A 19,948-nucleotide genomic window follows, 5' to 3' on the forward strand; every position below is an offset into this window, starting at 1 on the left:
GGACTTCCCAGGAGAGCTCCCTCCATTTCCTCAGGAAGTTTTGTCTAGGAAGGAAGCCGAGGTACTGGCTTTATGGGCTTTTCTGGCTTATTCTCTCTGTCCCCACCCCCCACCGCATGGTTAAATTGGGACTTCCCAGGAGAGCTCCCTCCATTTCCTCAGGAAGTTTTGTCTAGGAAGGAAGCCGAGGTACTGGCTTTATGGGCTTTTCTGGCTTATTCTCTCTGTCCCCACCCCCCACCGCATGGTTAAATTGGGACTTCCCAGGAGAGCTCCCTCCATTTCCTCAGGAAGTTTTGTCTAGGAAGGAAGCCGAGGTACTGGCTTTATGGGCTTTTCTGGCTTATTCTCTCTGTCCCCACCCCCCACCGCATGGTTAAATTGGGACTTCCCAGGAGAGCTCCCTCCATTTCCTCAGGAAGTTTTGTCTAGGAAGGAAGCCGAGGTACTGGCTTTATGGGCTTTTCTGGCTTATTCTCTCTGTCCCCACCCCCCACCGCATGGTTAAATTGGGACTCCCCAGGAGAGCTCCCTCCATTTCCTCAGGAAGTTTTGTCTAGGAAGGAAGCCGAGGTACTGGCTTTATGGGCTTTTCTGGCTTATTCTCTCTGTCCCCACCCCCCCACCGCATGGTTAAATTGGGACTTCCCAGGAGAGCTCCCCTCCATTTCCTCAGGAAGTTTTGTCTAGGAAGGAAGCCGAGGTACTGGCTTTATGGGCTTTTCTGGCTTATTCTCTCTGTCCCCACCCCCCACCGCATGGTTAAATTGGGACTTCCCAGGAGAGCTCCCTCCATTTCCTCAGGAAGTTTTGTCTAGGAAGGAAGCCGAGGTACTGGCTTTATGGGCTTTTCTGGCTTATTCTCTCTGTCCCCACCCCCCACCGCATGGTTAAATTGGGACTTCCCAGGAGAGCTCCCTCCATTTCCTCAGGAAGTTTTGTCTAGGAAGGAAGCCGAGGTACTGGCTTTATGGGCTTTTCTGGCTTATTCTCTCTGTCCCCACCCCCCACCGCATGGTTAAATTGGGACTTCCCAGGAGAGCTCCCTCCATTTCCTCAGGAAGTTTTGTCTAGGAAGGAAGCCGAGGTACTGGCTTTATGGGCTTTTCTGGCTTATTCTCTCTGTCCCCACCCCCCACCGCATGGTTAAATTGGGACTCCCAGGAGAGCTCCCTCCATTTCCTCAGGAAGTTTTGTCTAGGAAGGAAGCCGAGGTACTGGCTTTATGGGCTTTTCTGGCTTATTCTCTCTGTCCCCACCCCCCACCGCATGGTTAAATTGGGACTTCCCAGGAGAGCTCCCTCCATTTCCTCAGGAAGTTTTGTCTAGGAAGGAAGCCGAGGTACTGGCTTTATGGGCTTTTCTGGCTTATTCTCTCTGTCCCCACCCCCCACCGCATGGTTAAATTGGGACTTCCCAGGAGAGCTCCCTCCATTTCCTCAGGAAGTTTTGTCTAGGAAGGAAGCCGAGGTACTGGCTTTATGGGCTTTTCTGGCTTATTCTCTCTGTCCCCACCCCCCACCGCATGGTTAAATTGGGACTTCCCAGGAGAGCTCCCTCCATTTCCTCAGGAAGTTTTGTCTAGGAAGGAAGCCGAGGTACTGGCTTTATGGGCTTTTCTGGCTTATTCTCTCTGTCCCCACCCCCCACCGCATGGTTAAATTGGGACTTCCCAGGACCGCGCGCCTAACGGCGCGCGAAACTGTCAAATACTCCTATCTACGATCCCATCTCCGTCCTTAACATGGTAGATATGCATGGCCTGTGGGAAGGTGGAGTTTTAGCTTTGAAGGAGGCTGAGCAGGAGAGCGTGTCAAATGGCGTGCTAAATCTACAAATCCTATCTTTACCGAAATTTGATACATTGGAATGACAACAAACATAGAACACCTCCACACTACTAGAGAGGAGGCCGGGTAGGTGGGGCTCGTCAGCCCTGGAAGGCAGCCCATCTAGGAGAAGGAAAACTCCGACTTCAAACCTCCACTGCCTTGTGGCTATATCCACTTATGGAAAGGGCTTCAGGAGATAACCTCGAGGCAAAATCCGGAGCCGGAGTCCCGGAGGCAGTTTATATCATTCCGCCAACTCCTGCGACGTCACTGGAACCAATTGTACTGGCTCTTGCCTTTCCACTGGACAATTTCAGTGACGTGGAGAGGGGGGATTTTCTGCTTGGGTAACAGCCTATCCTCCATACTATTTTACCCAGGCTTCGTGCTCTGGAGAGGACACTCCAGCCTCGCATACAGCGTCGAAACAACACGGGAAGTAGCAGTTACCGGTTATAAGTCCTTGCTCAATTGGCGTAGAGCATGACGCCAGGGGCTACTTCTGACGGTGGGAGAGGTCATTACACCTCACCAGGTAGATACCGCCCGCCTTAAGCTGGGCAGCCCCCAGCCAGTAAGGTGCTACCTCGCCACGGTCTGTTAACTTCACGGGGTGCGTGGGGTTTAGGGTCAAACCCGACAAGCAGATCGATAACTGTGCACCATGCAACAATCGTAAGAAAACGCCTGCCCTAAAGCTGGGCACCTGGAATGTACGGACAATGACCCCTGGCTTTCCTGACTACGGCTTTCCTAATGACCTGCAAGAAATAGACGATGTGCGCAAGACAGCTGTCATTGACATGGAACTGAGTAGACTACAGATGGACATTGTTGCCCTGCAAGAGACAAGATTGCCAGACTCGGGATCTGTCAAGGAAAAAAACTTCTCATTCTTCTGGCAGGGAAAACCATCGAATGAGACCAGGGAATATGGTGTTGGCTTTGCAGTCAGAAATACTCTCCTGAGATGCATTGTTCCACCTACTGTGGGGAGTGAAAGAATCCTGTCTCTGCAGCTCCACTCATCAGCAGGACCAGTAACCCTCATTAGTGCATATGCACCAACACTGTCATCCACTCCAGAAGTGAAAGACAAATTCTATGACGATCTGGCAGCTGCTATCAAAAAAGTCCCTGAAAGAGAGGCACTGTTCATTCTTGGAGACTTTAACGCTAGAGTTGGTGCTGATCATAATTCTTGGCCCACTTGTCTAGGTCGCTTTGGCATTGGAAAGATGAATGAAAATGGCCAGCGCTTGCTGGAGCTTTGCTGCCATTATGGTCTTTGCGTCAGCAACACGTTCTTTAACACGAAGCTGCAACACAGAGTTTCCTGGAGACATCCAAGATCCAAGCATTGGCATCAGCTCGATCTAATCCTCACTAGACGTTCCAGCCTTCCTAGTATTACGATCACACGCAGTTACCAGAGTGCTGATTGTGATACTGATCACTCCCTGGTGTGTAGTAGAGTAAAACTGCGAACAAAGAGAGTATATCACACGAAAAAGGAAGGAAGACCACGTATTGACATCAGCAAGACTCGCGATCAAAGAAAAGTGAAAGAATTTGCCCAAGCACTTGAGGAAGCCCTTCCAGGTCCGGCTACTGCAAATGCACCTGAACGATGGGAACACTTCAAGAACATTGTCTATAACACCGCCTTGTCCACCTTTGGCAAGAAGACCCAAAAGGTGGCTGACTGGTTCGAAGCCCATTCAGAGGAGTTAATGCCAGCCATCGAGGTTAAGAGAAGAGCACTAGCAGCATACAAAGCCTGTCCTAGCGAGTACAACTTGCAAGCTCTTCGAGCTGCTCGCAGCCAAGTCCAACAGGCTGCCAGGAGATGCTCCAACGACTATTGGCTCCAGCTCAGCTCTCATATACAGTTAGCAGCGGACACAGGTAACATCAAAGGAATGTATGACGGTATCAAGCAGGCCTTAGGTCCAATACAGAAGAAATCTGCTCCCTTGAAGTCTGCTACAGGTGTGCTCATCCAGGACCGAGCACAGCAGATGGAACGCTGGGTACAGCACTACTCTGAGCTATATTCCAGAGAGAATGTAGTAACCGAAGAAGCATTAAATAACATTGAGTGCCTACCTGTCTTGGAAGAGCTGGACAGCGAACCAACCCTAGCAGAAATAAAAGCGGCCTTGGACTCCCTCGCCTCCGGCAAGGCACCTGGAAAGGATAACATCCCTGCTGAAGTGCTGAAATGCTGTAAGGAGATCATCACCACTGAACTGTACGAAATCTTTTGTCTCTGCTGGAGGGAAGGTGGAGTACCACAGGACATGAAGGATGCAAACATTGTCACATTGTACAAGAACAAAGGAGACAGGGGTGACTGCAATAACTACCGTGGTATCTCTCTTCTTAGCGTTGTAGGGAAGCTGCTTGCCCGTGTTGTTCTGAAGAGGCTCCAGGTGCTTGCAGACAGAGTCTATCCAGAATCACAGTGCGGATTTCGAGCTAATAGATCCACCACTGACATGGTATTCTCCCTCCGACAGCTGCAGGAGAAATGCAGGGAACAACAACAGCCGCTCTTAGTGGCCTTCATAGACCTTACAAAAGCATTTGATCTGGTTAGCAGGGATGGCCTTTTTAAAATACTTCCCAAGATTGGATGTCCACCTCGTCTCCTTAACATCATCAGATCTTTCCATGAGGGAATGAAAGGCACTGTAGTTTTTGACGGCTCAACATCAGACCCCTTTGACATCCGAAGCGGAGTGAAACAGGGCTGTGTCCTCGCACCAACACTTTTTGGGATCTTTTTTGCTGTCATGCTGAAGCATGCCTTTGGAACTGCAACCGAGGGTGTCTATCTCCGGACTAGATCAGACGGAAAGCTCTTTAATCTCTCCAGATTGAGAGCGAAGACCAAAGTCCAACTGAAATGCATGCGGGACTTCCTCTTCGCAGATGATGCAGCCATCGTTGCCCACTCTGCTGAAGACCTCCAACAACTCATGAATCGTTTCAGCAAGGCCTGCCAAGACTTTGGACTAACAACCAGCCTGAAGAAAACACAAGTCATGGGCCAGGGCGTGGACTCACCTCCTTCCATTACCATCTCTACACAAGAATTGGAGGTTGTTCATGACTTTGTGTACCTTGGCTCAACCATCTCTGACACCCTCTCTCTGGATGTCGAGCTGGATAAACGCATTGGCAAAGCAGCCACCATGTTCTCTAGACTCACAAAGAGAGTATGGCTCAATAAGAAGCTGACGACACATACAAAGATCCAAGTCTATAGAGCCTGTGTCCTAAGCACACTCCTGTACTGCAGCGAGTCCTGGACCCTTTGTGCACGGCAGGAGAGGAAGCTGAACACGTTCCATATACGTTGCCTCCGACGGATTTTTGGCATCACCTGGCAGGACAAAGTCCCAAACAGAGTAGTCCTAGAACGAGCTGGAATTTTCAGCATGAATACATTGCTGAAACAGCGACGTCTACGTTGGCTTGGGCACGTCGTGAGAATGGCTGATGGTCGGATTCCAAAGGACCTCCTGTATGGAGAATTAGTGCAGGGAAATCGCCCCAGAGGGAGACCACAGCTGCGATACAAGGACGTCTGCAAGCGAGATCTGAAGGCCTTAGGAATAGACCTCAACAGATGGGAAACCCTGACATCTGAGCGTTCAGCCTGGAGGCAGGCACTGCATCGTGGCCTCTCCCAATTTGAAGCGACCCTTGCCCAGCAGGCCGAGGCAAAGAGGAAATCACAAAAGCAGCAAAACCAGGGAGCTGGACAGGGGACAGATTGGATTTGTCTTCAGTGTGGAAGGGATTGTCACTCTCGAATTGGCCTCCTCAGCCACACTAGACGCTGTTCCAAGTCCTCCACACAGAGCACGCTACCATAGTCTTTCGAGACTGAAGGATGCCTAACTATATCAAAGGGTTTAGCAAGCACTTACCTCATTACTATCCCATCTACCTCTCTTCTGCTAAAAATTCCTTATCCTTAAATAAAAAAAAAGGCTTTTAAAAACCATAGTGGCTGCTCACATTATAGGATGACAGCTGCTTTGCACCCGAGAATTAATGCTATAGCCCGCATTGATGACTGCCATTTTTTAAACAAGGGAAAGTCCTCCAACAGACAAACATCCGACTGTCAAAACTAGTGGTTTTTGGTAAGAAAGGGAGGACTCCAAAATTCTTGACGTATTCCTTCATCCTTGGTTTTTGAAAATTTATCTTGATGCTAGCGATCTCAAGGAGAAATCATGCTGGCTTGGTAACAAAACCATGTTGTTGTTAATAGTAGCTCCCCCACATTTTTCTAATTTTCTTTTGTTTTCTTCTTTTATTTTTTACCCCCAGTTACATAAAATAACTTTGTAGATGGTTTCCCGCTGTTTAGCAATTCCACTCATCTGTGATTATTTGTAGTAAAATTAAGGCACCTTTCCAAGTGAGTTTGTTTAGTTCAAGAGCATTCAAAAACATATGTCTCAGCATGGAGAAGATATTACACCATTGTAGCAAAGCAAGTAGAATGATGGTTTGAGGTGTAATGTAGCAAAATATGAGTTGTCTTTGCAATGCAAACCCAAACCAATTTAACAGTCCTTCCTTGGGGAGGGAAGACATTGAATCTCAAACAGAAAAGAACACTCAGCATTTTCCAGCAAATTAGAACTCACTTGATTGTTTCAGACGAAGGCGCAACTATTACACTGGTATAAAACCAACATTTCTGCTTCTCGTGTGGATATGTCCCATGAGATTGCCAGTCTAGTATTAGCATGAGATAGCATAATAATCTGTTTAGAACAAAGGTGGGGCATTTTTTTATTGTTGCTGTTAAGTTACTTCCTATTTATTTCCTTCTCTTTTTAATGCTTCAGTCATTGTTGGGCTATAGTTAGTGAAGCCAAAGTTCCTCCCTCCGCTCTTTGTCTGATCCCCCCACTTTCCCTGCTCATAGGCCTCTTCCAACCGGAAGCGGGTGGAAAACATAGCAAAGAAGAAGCTGGACACCTTGATCAAGGAATCCAAGATCCGTGACTGCGAAGACCCCAATAATTTTACAGTTACCACCCTTTCATCCGGGAAACTTGGCCAGAAGCAAGATCTCAAGAAGGTGATTTTTTTAAAAAAATATTATTCTCCTCTTCTTTCTCAAATATTGTTGATTCAGTGGAGACCTTGGCAAAAGGGCACAACCCACCGGAGCAGTTCCAAAATGCCATGAGTTTTGTCTAAAAACTAGACTCAAATTTAAATTATGCTCGAGGAAAAAAAGAGAAACACTGCATTTCCTCTTAGCCTTTGATGGCCAGAATCCTTGTGGGATTTTACTCTGGAGTCTGTGAACTGCTGGATAGTTCTGTGGTTAAGGCATGTGACTGCAGAGATCCTGAGTTCAATTCCCCACTGGGCCTCCTTGACAGGGGCTGGACTTGATGATCCTTAGGGTCCCTTTCAGCTCTGAATTCTAGGATTATTATATTATTATATTAAAGAATATGTCACTGTGGCAAACTGTAGCAAATTAACAACCAGGCATGCAGCAGACACCTGGTCAATTAGCTACAATTAGCTGCTGCGGCTTATGTGATTTCCCCTTCTCTAGATTAAAATCCCAGTAAAAGTCCGGCTGCTGTTTCGCAAGCAAGGCACTCTGAGCAGGTTTTCTGCAGCACCACACAATTATCAAGGTGGAGACTCTGGTTGGTTGCTTTGCATACACGGTGGATGGCTTTTCCCATTAGTGTGACTCATTCTATTAGCGACTGAGTCGTACTTTGATGAATCAAATTGTATTTTTAGAGATCCAGTGTGCTTTTGTTTGTAAACACAAACACCCACACAGTTCCCCGTTGCCTCTAAAGAGCAGCTGAGGTTGGAAAAAGGCAGCTACTCTGGGGAAGCCTCTTGTTTGTGTCAGGTTCTGGCATTTCTGTTCCTAGGTAGGTTTCTTTTCCCTTGTTTATATTTTATGCAAAGGGAAGCTTATGTTCTTCAGAGCTCCTTCTATTGCATGACTGTTGATGCAGCTGATTCCTTAAAACATATCAGCCAGAATCTTATTGCTTATGTACACACCAGTGTAAGTGCCGTGGCATAAATGGCAGTGGCAAGGCACCACTGTATAGGGATTTTATTCCCCCTTATAATATAGTGAAATCAATAATTTCTGGGAATGTACTTATTTTGTCCCAGTGTGATGTGAGAGCCTGAGTGGTGACACACTAGGACTCAGGAAACCTGGGTTCAAATCCCCACCCAGCCACAGAAATTCACTGGCAAGCAGCAAAAGTAAACTACTCCTTGGCCATCCTACACACCTTGAAAACCCTGTTAGGGTCTCCATAATTCAGAAATGACCTGTTGGCACAGACAGACAACAACTGTGATATATTAAGTCAACAAACACCTTGGGGTGTGTTTTGTCAAATCAGAATGGCCTCTGTTCAGGAGAAACCCCAATTTCTTCCATGACGGGGACATTAGAATGGCCATTGGGTTTAATAAAAAAAAAAACCACCCCCTGAAAGAACAAAAGATGTTTTTGATCTGAAATACACTAGAATCATCACTGAGGTCCAGAAATACGCTGCCGCTCACACAATGCAAATTGCTGTATCCCTGTGCATGAGGCGTTCAAGGCAGATCTCTGGATTCAAGTGGATGAGTCCTACTCTGAGGGGTGCTGCCTATTCCCCTCCTCTTATGGATAGGTACCCTCCTTCCTATCGGGCTCTTTGTAATAATTGGGACCCTATTCAGCTAGGCCACTTTATGCAAGAATCCAGAGACCTTCCCTTGATTATTTGGGACACTCATCCCTCTTCTTTCTTATTAGAAAGGCTTTTTGCTGCACCAAAAGCTGGGTGTGTGATCACATGTGGTCCTGACTGATCGCCCCTCTCACAGTTTTTTGCTCTGTAAAGGCCCCAGGAGTTCAGAACATTAATAGGACTTTGACAGATCCCCTTAAACATGATAAATATTATGTCGTCCACCCAGATTGCCCATTGTTTTTCCGCACCCGCTGTCAGAGGTGCAAGCGATGCAAAGAGAACTTGTTTTATTTTCCCCCCTCCCATGCTGAACCATTAATATTACTTTCCCATAAGTGATCTTTGGGGGGAACAACAGCTGACGTCAGCTGTGAATGAGAGACTGACAATTGTGTATACGAGGGTTGATTTGGGAGGGAGAACAGATGAGAAGTGACTTGCAAGATGAACTCCCTTCAGAGAACCCACAGTGACTGGGAGTTTTTGATGGGCTTCTGTGCATTAGGAACATGTTGGAAATAACAGGTAGAGCAGAAGTGATATATTGTTTTGCTATTTTATTTTGTTTTATTGCTGAAAAGCAAAGAGAAGGCTGCCTTTTGGTGAATCAGTAAAGTCTTTTCTAACAAGATTTGTGGCTGATCTCAGCCCAGCTGGTTTGGATAGAAGGTAGACCATGATCCATGTCCACTGAAGGTCCCCAAGTCACCTTTTCAATGGCCCACTTCGCACCTCTCCCTTTCTGGCAGCGTTGCCAACCACGCCGCGCAAAACCTTTTTTCCCCCAGTCCAGCACCTCCTACATTATTAAGCACGACTGCGGCAGGCTTGGAACGGCGGCTGGTGCGGATGAGCGGTGCCTGGGTTCCTCAGACATCCTGAGCACGCACTCCTGCCTTGTATGTTTCAGACCCATAAACGGACCACAGAGAGGGGCTAGTAAATCATTCTGCCCTGGCGCGCGGCCAGAAATTTTGCAGCAGGGGAGCTGACGAAGGTGTCAGGAGGGACAGAGAGATCAATGCAACACAGCCAGAACATAAATACAGCTTAGCCTAAAACATTTACGGTTATTTTGCATGCATGGAATATTGATGGCATAAAAGTTAATTGGCTACTAAATTTCAGTTATTTCAGCATCTTTGCAATCATTGGTTAGAGGAAGGAAGACTTTTTCTTCTTTTCTTTTCCCCTCCTTTTCTGTTCTCTTCTGTTCTAACCAAATAATCAAAAACATCTGCATGCATTTGCAGGCAGAGGCTTATGCAAAATTGATTCTAATTTACGTCTCAGCTATATTTATTATCATGTCTTTCCCCCCCACAATGAGCTAAAGGTCTTCTCACTTTATCCATGGAGCAGTTCCGTCAGGGTGAAAGAGCGTAACTAGACCAAAGTCTTCCTAGCTCTGTGAGAAGTAGAACTGGGATCGCTCAGAGACCAGTCTGGCCCTCTCACTACGTGCCGGCTTCCATGAATTGGTTGCCCAAGTGCTTTGGTGCCCTTAAGCCTGCATGGGGTGGCAGGGAGGTTGAGTGTGTGTTTAAAAGACAATTCTGGAAGTCTTGAAATATCCCAAGAAAGAGGAACTTCCTTCCTTACCCCCGATCATGATGGTTATTGTCACACCAAAGGGCCAAGACACAGTGGAACCCATGACCTCGAGAGGTGGTGAGCGCTCCAACGCTGGAGGCATTCCAGAGAAAATGAGACCACCTTCTGTCTGATCTGCTTTGATTTGGATCCCTGCCCTGAGCAGGGGGTTGGCCTCGATGGCCTTTGAGGCCCTCTTCCCACCCCATGACTCTCTGTTTCTATGAAATGAAGGACCGGCCTGCTCCAAAACATGATGGGAGAGTATGTTGAATTGTTAATTTATATGGATTTACTACCTGGTGCTGTCAAGCTTTCCTCTCATTCTGACTGAGGCTGATCAATCACCTGAATCCATTCAGAGGTGCCAGACTCTGTGACCACCCTGGGCGCTTGCTCTCCTTTGGTTTCAGAATTTAAGCAGTGTTGGGTCTGTTACATACCAAGATGGGAGACCACCAGGGAATTCTTGCCATCTCCAGGTAGGGCTAGGAGAGAACTGGAGGTGCCAATAACTGGGGGAAAGGGTCCAAAGGTCCAGCCTGGTGTGAGGCAGCTTCTTCCATTCGTGTTCAAATCAGGCCTGGACTGAGAATCATGAGGACTAGAATCTTGATGGGTTGTGTTTTCTCCCCCAGGAAAGGGCTATAGCTCAGTGGGTGAGTGCACACTTTGCGTGCAGAAGTGTCCAGGTTCAGTTCCCTGCATCTACAGGCAGGGCCAAGGAGAAAAGCATCCATCCTGAAATCCCGCAAGGCCACTGCTAGTCTGAACATGCAGCGTTAGACTAAATCAGGGTTTCCCAGAAACCGCTGGTAGTGAAGGCTTCTGGGAGTTGCAATCACAGAACATCTGGGTTTACCCAAGGTTGGGAACCTCTGGAGGGGGTCGATTCCGTATAAGACAGCTTCCTGTGTTCTTCATGAGGAAAACAGGGTCCTTCTGGAGCAGCCCAGTGTGAGCAGATACTCTGGCTAATTGCACTCATTCTTGCTTTAAAATCCCTTCTGCTTTTAATGCCATTCCCTGCTTTATCTTTCTACCCAAGTTCTTTGATGAATAAAAAGATTTTTCAGGCCTGTATTCATGAATGAAAGGGGAATGAAAGCAAGGGAGGGAAGCATCGCTGCCTGTTGTGACTCAGTTGGGCTCTCATCTATGGAGATAACTCTGTCCATCCAATCTCACCTGATGTGGCTGGCTTTCTTGGTTATATGCCTCCCGCAGAGGAACTGACATGTGTTTTTCCATACGTGCCGCTATTCTTCTCTCCTCCAACCCTTATTTTTCTTTTCATCTTTTACTCTGTTTTCTCCTAGAACAAGAATCTCTCTGCATTTAGAGCAGATTTAGATTTCTTTTTTTTAATGACCATGCAGTGAATGGTAGCTGAGGATGAGATTTGAAAATTATCTGTGAGGGGTGACACTGGCTCACATTGTCCGTTCTTTGCTGTTGAGTTGGGATGTGATCACGGATAGCTCAATGGCTGCGGAGCCAGAGGTTGGGGGTTCGATTCCCACACTGGGGCCTGATGATGACCATGGACGGAGCCCCCAGGCCCCACAGTTGTCCAGTCCTTTCCAACAAAAGAGACCATTCATGGTAAGAAAGAAAGAAACCTGAATTTCCTAAGGTTTAGAAAAAGGAAAACAAGCGTAACCCACTCACATTCTGGCATGCACGTTGTAATCTCCTCTTGCTAGGGGAATAGGCGTTCATATCCTTTGTGTTCTCTTTTCTTGTTTTGGCTTTGGTACTTAAGAAATGAAGAGAGAAAGAGAGAGAGAGAAAGTTGGTTATCTTTGAAATCAAGCTCGGTGCATCGGTGCTTTGCTTGAGTGCCCACGTTTGAGCGGGGAAGGGGGGAATGTCACAGTGGATTACTGCTTCTACATGTTCCTTGGATGCTCCCTTGATGGCCAACCTACATTCTGTGTGCCTCTTGTTGGAATTGCGTAACGTATCTCGCAGGCTTGCAGGGGAAGGAGCAACCTCTGAGGCGCCCAAACCTTTTGCTTAAATCCGTGTGCTTCGGACATCCAAGGCCCCTTGCTGTTAGTCGAAGGCTAGCTAATAAGTCATTCCAATGAATTTTCTACTTCAGAGTCTTTTCTATGAAAATCATTACAGAGGATGGTAGGCTGTGGCCTTTTGTACTGTAGCTGCTGGTCCTGTTTCTCTCATTTTGCTATCCAGATCCTAAAATGGGAATTTACAGTGTACTACTTATATACTGTTTAAAGTAACCATTCTATGGGTGGTTTACAATTTAGTTATGCAGGCAATACATTGCCACCCCCAGCAAGCTGGGTACTCAGTTTACCAACCTCAGAAGGATTGAAGGTTGAGTTAACCTCCAGTCAACTACCTAAGCTAAGGATTGGTGGTGAGCAGAGTCTTCACTGCAGTATTGCTGTTTAATCGTTGCACCACAAGTTTACAACCAGTTGTTGATGCTAAAGGTTGTGAAAGGGCCACAGGAAGCCACTGGGAAAGAGGAAGCTACCCTCTGTCAGCAATGATGCAGTGATAAATTTGAAGTTGTAGGTGCTTGTCATGACTGTCCCTATAACCAGATGCTCTGCATAGCTGAAGTTTAAATAAATGCAGATAGTCCACGAGGAACAGGTCTTCTGTAAAGTTAATGGCTCTTAATTGCCCATTCAAGACCAAACCATCCTCAGAGACCTTACACTGCAAGAGGGATAGCTCACAACAATATACCAAGCCTGGGGGGTGGGGTAGTTTGGAACCTAGGAGGAGGAGAGGATGATGTATGCTCAGAAATTCCAGAGGCTTTGAGCCCCAGGCTCACTACACCATTCTGTATCAGATGGGTGGTTTATCTGCTTCAGGATTGTCTGCTCTCATGGGCAGCAAATCTCTAGGGGCGCTTTTCGAGCTGTATCAGGGAATACCAAGGATTAATCCTGGCATCTTTTGGCCATAAAGCAGGTGCTCTGCACCACTGAATTACAGACCTTCCTGCTCATTCATAATCAGTTCCACCACCCCATCAACAGTTGGCCTCTTGAGGCTAAATCAATTGAGAGATAGGGTTTGCTACCTTGGACAGCTACTAGAAAGTCTGGATTAAATTCTGGAATGGATTCCTCAGCCCTCTGACACAGGAGTCACCAGCACCAATGTGTCATAAGTGTTGATCACTACTTTAACAGTGGTTATTAACAAAGAGTAGCTGGGCAGTCCATGAAAACATGTGTCCTATAAAACATGCTCATCCTGACAATATTACAAGACACATTGTTTTCTTGGAGTGATAGATTAACAGAGCCACCCCTCTGGAAATCATATCAGAATAAATGCATAGACGGAAGGGTGTCTGAGAAAATGCTAGCTTTACAACCACCGTTGCTGACATGCTCGTTTTCTGAGTGAGAGGAAATCTCATTTTTAGTTGCCTTTATACGAAGGGAGGCTCAACATCCAGTCTGAAGTTGCAGAGCTGGTAAAAACGAGGCTGTTGTCGCTTGAGCTTTGAAACCAACTTTGACAGATTCTCTTTGTAATTTGTAATGTTTCTTGACTTGAGCTGCAAAGCTTGAATGGTCTGCAGGGACCGAAGACTGAAATGTCTCCAGAGGAAGGAAGGAAGGCCTGAGAACTTGACAGCTTGCCAGGCCTGCAGTGAGCCATAGTTCATGGATTTCAGAGAAGCGTTTAAGTGCTGGGCAGTTTTTTTTTTATTGTCTCTCTTCCCCTGGGCTGATGTTCTAGCCCGAACCTGAAAACATTACTAAAAATAGCAACGCGTTGCTTGTTAAATAGTTTAAGCGCATGTTAATCACATTATTGTTCGGTGCACAGATAATGAGTGATGTAACACTTCAGGGTGCATTAGCTGATATTGAATGGCCCCCTCTTCCCAAAAACCCTGACCTCACAGAACCTAAAGGAGCTGAAGCCAACCTCCTTTCCCCCCCACCTTCACAAAAATCTCACCTTTGTTTCTTTTCTTTCTCTGATCACAACAGAAGCTATATGGGATCTGCCCTGATTTTTGTGTGCAAGGTTGCTACTGGGCCAGAAAGCTTTCCAGAATCACTAATCGGCTTGTAAGCAAGATGTACATGTTCTGGAAGGTTAACCAGAAGCAAAACTGTTGTATGAGAAGAAAGGAGCATGACGTCTTGACGTCTTGCTATGCCTGGCCTCTGACTTCTCGGAATGCCTCTAAGGCAGGCGATGGCAATCTTCATGTCTTCAGCCTACAGATTCTTGGACTTTAGGGGTTTGAGACCACTCACTCGTGCATTTCTTTAAATTAAAACAGAAAGTTTTCAACTACAAAGCCTAGGATTCCATAGCATGGAAGCAGCAAATTTCATAAGTTGGCTGAATACTGGATAAGAACGTCCTTCCCTTTCCTTCCCACCCATTCCCTCCCCCCTTTCCAGGACCTCTCACCAGTCACTCCTATCCTGTGAGTGACAGGCACACAAGATCTATGGGATGGCCTCCATCAGAGGCCAGTTTTACCTTTCTGTTGATTGAAATCACACAGCGAAAGTGCCCCCTCTTGTCCAGAATGCCTGACAGTTGGGTGGAACACCTGATCCTTCTGTTCTTGACTTTGCAAGCCACACTGAATTTCTCCTCTGTGTGAAGGGGACTGGGAGCGGGTGACCAGTAGCCCTCCAGAGGTGACCGGACTGCACACACACCCCAGTCTTGGTTGCCACTGGCTTACCTGGCTAGTGGTGATTGTAGGTGCAACTGAGACACAGCAGGTGAGTGGCACTTTGACCACCCTTTGCTCCAGGCAAGCAAGATGCTCTTCGGAGGAGCTGCTGCTTCATATATTTAGCCTGCAAGGTGGCATGGTCTCCGTAATTAAGTGTTGACGAACAAGTATGCCTTGTTCTTGCATGAATGAACTGCTCTAGGTGAGCCCGGCAACTCTCAACTCTGTTTCCCTGCAATACGTTGTCAAAAAGGGGCTGCAGTCGTCCGTGTAGGAACACTGCCCTCTAAAGGCATAATTATTTAAAGACCTAGAATCCCGTCGTTTCTGTTCCATCTATTGGAAAAGAGCCATTTATCCTCTTGAAATAAATATGATGATACGTCTTCCGCTTTGCACATGTTACACTTGTCCTGGGAATGAATCAATCAGGCCAGTGTGGAATTTTAAAATAGTCTTTAAAGTCTCTCTTACAATTTTTTTCTTTGCTGTTTGCTTACCTTTGGATCCCATGCCAGGAGCTCACAGCAACATGAGTTGGCCCAGGTTTATTCTCGTACCAGCTAAATGCCATGCTGTCCCAGAGATTCTGGGAGTTGTAATTTAGAAATAACTTCTCGAAGCTCTGATTTCATGCGTGTCGAGGGATAAGGAGCTAGCTCTGGCAATGGATTGTAAAATCAAAGAATCATAGAGTTGGAAGGGGCCTCTAAGGCCATCAAGTTCAACCCCCTGCTCAATGCAGGAATTTTTATTTATTTATGTATTTATGTATTTATGTATTTATGTATTTATGTATTCATTCATTCATTCATTCATTCATTCATTCATTCATTCTATTTGTACCCCCCCCCCCCAAAATCAGGTTAGTACGACCAATCAAATCAAAACAGATCTAACAGAGGGTGGTCCAAATTTCTGGAATGCCTCCAGTCCTGGAGCCCTCACCCCCTCCTGAGCTCATGGCTACTCTAACCGTTAAGAAGTTTGCTCCTCATTTTCAGCTAAAATCTGGCTTCCTGTAACTTGAGTCCCTTTATGTTATGTATCCCTCATAAGGATATAAACATAAGGGTAACATTTTTTGGCATCCAAGGAGATGACAGTCCTCCAGACGTGCTGCTATCCAGAGCCATTGCTTGTCCACCTTAGTTTTTGCATGTTCATTTCCACCTTTATTTAAGCTTTCCAGAAATTCATTCTGGGCCTTCCATTGGCCCGCATTTGCTTGCGTATGACAGTGCAGGCACACACCTTTTTCCACCAAGGTCTTTTTGATGTAAAATGTCTTCCTTGATTTTTTCCCCCCCAGTAATGGTACTTTGATATGCAACACTTGGAGGCTGTTTTTAACGTTGCCCATTCAATCCCGGGATAATCAGTCTGGGAATAAAGTAGCACTTTGAGGTTTAGAAATGACAATGGAGAAAGCCATCTTTAGCAGCTGACTTTGCTGGAGTTTTATTAGCTTTCTTCCTGAATTGCTTATTAATGATGCCGGCTTCCATAGCTGAAAGCATACAATTAGCGAGGAAGCCAGATGGACGAGATTTAGCAGAGAAAGGGGTGGCTTTCATCAGTCGCTGGTACGAGGCGACTCTAGCCTCAGCTCACACAGGTGATTTTCTGCCTGTTTTTCAGATGGCAAGTAATTTTGTTTTCCGCAATACAAGTGGATCGCTTTTACAGAGCGAGAAGGGTTTGTATGGAAATCCCCACCACCATTTGCATAATCTCTTTGATCCATGTGTGTGTGTGTGTGTGTGTTAATTTCACAATGAGAGAAATATATATTTCTCAAGATATACAGTGCCTGTCACACTCAAACCTCAGACACTGAAAGTCTGGCAGTTTGCCTTTCCCAAAAGACTTAAGCAGACAACAGGGATTTCCAGAGAGACATTGTATGCAAAATACATTCCAGAAGTTCTCCTGACATGTTTTGAACACTTAGGAAAAGACACTGGTGTGTCTTCTCAGAGATATTTCTTCAAGACTCTGAAATAATTTGATAAATACATATTTCTGTTGTGTTGTCATCCTACAAATATCTTTGTTGTTGTTGTTGTTGTTTTAGCCTGGATGACACACAGAGACTCCTTGTAGGGAAACTTTGTGAGGTCTCCGCTCCTGCATGAGAACAAGATCAGGGCTTTTTCTTGTCTGCAGCTGTATTAGCTTGTGAATTCTGAGAATTTTCTGCACCTAAAAGGTCTCAAAAGGCAAAAACTGCGGAAAAACTCTCATAATCTCACTAGGGAGGGATTTCACACAAAAGAAATAAACATTTACATCTCTGTCCGGCCATCATTGCTGTTCAGTGGTTTGCATGCGCCCTGAAAGAAGCTCTGTTCCTGGACTAAACTTTGGAAACTTTGAAAACAAGGCACTGGTAGCTCCTGACCATAGGTAGGGGTGGGGCTCTCCCTGAAATGGCCCCTCTGTCCCAATTTAATTCATGAGCCACCATCATAGTTAGGCTTAAAGTGGGGGACGGGGTTTAGCCAAATCCCCTGTTTTCAGTTTGGCTGTGAAGGATTTTGGAGATGCTTAGACTGGCGGGAGCTTCTCTGTAGCTCAATGATACTGGAAGCATCTGTTTCCCCAATCCTAAAATGCCTCACTCTGAACACATTCTTGGGGGGGATAGTTGCCTGTGACCCCCAAAAGAAGGGGAGAATGCTTTTCATGAGTGGCACTTCAATTCTGGAAAGGCTTCCTCATTGTCATTTGCCTGCCGCCTAGATTACAGTGAACAGAAACTGATGATTAACCGAAGTATAGTTTCCAGATCCTGCAAGGTGCTAGTTTCCCTCTATTCAGCACTGGTTAGGCCTCATCTTGAGTATTGTGTCCAGTTCTGGACACCACACTTCCAGAAGGATGCTGACAAATAGGAACAAGTTCAGAGGAGGGTGACCAGGAGGATCAGGGGGCTGGAAACCAAGCCCTAGGAGGAAACAGGGAAAGAATTGGGCAAGCTTAGCCTGAGATGAGGAGACTGAGAGGTGATGGAATAACACTTTTCAATGACTTGAAAGGTAGTCAAACAGGGGAGGGGCAGGATGTCTTCTTAGTTATCTCCAAGCGCAGGACACACAACAATGAGCTCAAGTTACAGGAGACCAAATTTTGGTTGAATAGCAGGAAAAATGTCTTGACTGTTAAAATAGCACAACAGTGGAACCAAGGACTTTGAGAGCTATGAGTGCTCCAATGCTGGAGGCCTTCAAGAGAAATTTATACCACCACCTGGCAGATATCCTTTGATTTGTATTCCTACCTTGAGTAGGGGAGTGGACTCAATGGCCTCATAGGGCCCTTCTAACTTCACAAGTCTGTGATTCTGCGGGTTAATCTGCTCTAGGTTTTAGTCAGAACTTTGGCAGAGCTATTCAAGATGTTGAACCCTATACAGCTTTTGCAGCTTGGAGAGCACCTGTAGAGGTTCACATTAAAATCTGAAACAGATTCACAACCCTCATAAAACTGCAGTCAGGAGTTTTGACGGGTCATGATTTTATTTTATTTTACACTAATTTTCCTGTTAGGTGGAGACTTTCATATTCCGTCTGCCCTTTAAATCCTCTAGTTTTAAGCTTCTGCTAGTGCTTTCTATACCCTGTTGTCCTCTGCAGTTCTTTTCAATGTGGTTTTTATTATGTGGCTGCTTTTATCTGTTTCAGGGTTTACGTTGATGTTTTGTTGCTTAGATTTTTGTATGTTGTGGTTTCTACCTCTCTTTTGAGAACCAGCCAAAGTGCTGCTGGTTATTGGGCAGTACAGAAAAGCCGCTGGCAAATAATGTCCACTGTTTGTAAGGCACCTTGTGCTTTTGTACCTCCCAGGAGAGGATTTTATCCCTCGGAATGAGAACAACTGAACAAGAAGCTAGTATTTTCAAACTTAGGGGGCAGTCTATAAAAAATGTCATTATCGTCTGCTAAGAAAGCACTTGGTTCATTTTCAATGATCGGGAGCTTTGTGCAAATTGCATTGATAGTTTGAGCACATTACCAAAAAATGCAACAACGTAAAGCCATATTGGTAACTAAGGCTCCTTTGGCAGATATTCACAGGGCAGTGCAAAGCAGCTGGATTTTGGAGAGGGGAGCAAAATCTTGTGAGTATGGGGTTTGTTCACACTCCTATGTTCGCTACATAGTCTTGATCCTGTTCCTCCTACTCCAGGTCGATGCGGGATCAAACATGGTATAACCTCCTTGCAAAATGCCTTCAACTCCATGGAGTAAAGAAGAAAATACAGACCTCCTGCCACTGTCCTGTTGAATATTTATATGCATGGAGCTCGAATTGCAAACACTGGCTTGGTGATCTCATGACATGCCGGTCGTATGTGGCAAAGTGCCCAGTTATACAATCTGGCCACACGATCAAGCACGAGACTGTGGGCCACCAGCACCTCCTCTGATCACGGTGGCTGCTGCTGCAGTTGGAGCTCCTTGTGCAAAGCTGTTGAACAGGACAGTGTCCAATCCTTTTCATTCTCAAAGGCATAGGACTAAAGGCATGCTATTTCCATAGGAGGCATGCAAAGACAATGACAGCTCAATAATCTGCCATACCGGCAATATTTGGAAGGGTTTAAGTGTCACATAAGAACGTATGTGCCATTGTATTTTTTTCTGTATTGCGTCTGGACTTGGGTGGTGTTGGGTTTGTTTTACTTTGCTCTGCTCAAGTCTCGCATACGTTTCCCTCTGGCTGCTTGCCTTCCTTCTTGTTTGTCCGTCTGTCTGACCACTGAAAGCCTTGTTCGTTGTTGTCGTTCTTTGTTGTTGTAGAGCAAGCGTGAGGAGGATGTGGAATCTGGGGAGGATGCTGTGATCAACAAGCGGCCCAACCGATCGCTGATGGGGAGCTTTTCCAAGCGAAAGGTCATCTCTTTGTTCATCGTAGCGGGTGGGGAAGGGTTGCTTGGCTTTTCCCCAAGGCTTGTGGTGGATCGGACCTACTTGAGTGTCCCAAGCCCTAAATAGTTAGGATAGGACACAACCCAACTGGTAAGGGATCGCAGA

At 46.1% G+C, this 19,948-nt stretch overlaps 1 protein-coding gene across 2 annotated transcripts in view; it reads left to right on the forward strand.

The window, feature by feature from the left end:
* The window catches only part of PLCH2 (phospholipase C eta 2), a 111,490-nt gene that overhangs the window by 57,793 nt on the left and 33,749 nt on the right, over positions 1 to 19,948 (forward strand). For both annotated transcript variants that reach the window (XM_072977661.2, XM_078379106.1), the window contains 2 exons: positions 6,790 to 6,945; positions 19,715 to 19,807. In XM_072977661.2, coding sequence (XP_072833762.2) covers positions 6,790 to 6,945; positions 19,715 to 19,807 — 249 coding nt within the window. The remainder of the gene's footprint in view (positions 1 to 6,789; positions 6,946 to 19,714; positions 19,808 to 19,948) is intronic.

The sequence above is a fragment of the Pogona vitticeps genome, chromosome 7 (genome assembly GCF_051106095.1).
Source record: "Pogona vitticeps strain Pit_001003342236 chromosome 7, PviZW2.1, whole genome shotgun sequence".
In the NCBI taxonomy this organism is placed as follows: Eukaryota; Metazoa; Chordata; class Lepidosauria; order Squamata; family Agamidae; genus Pogona; species Pogona vitticeps.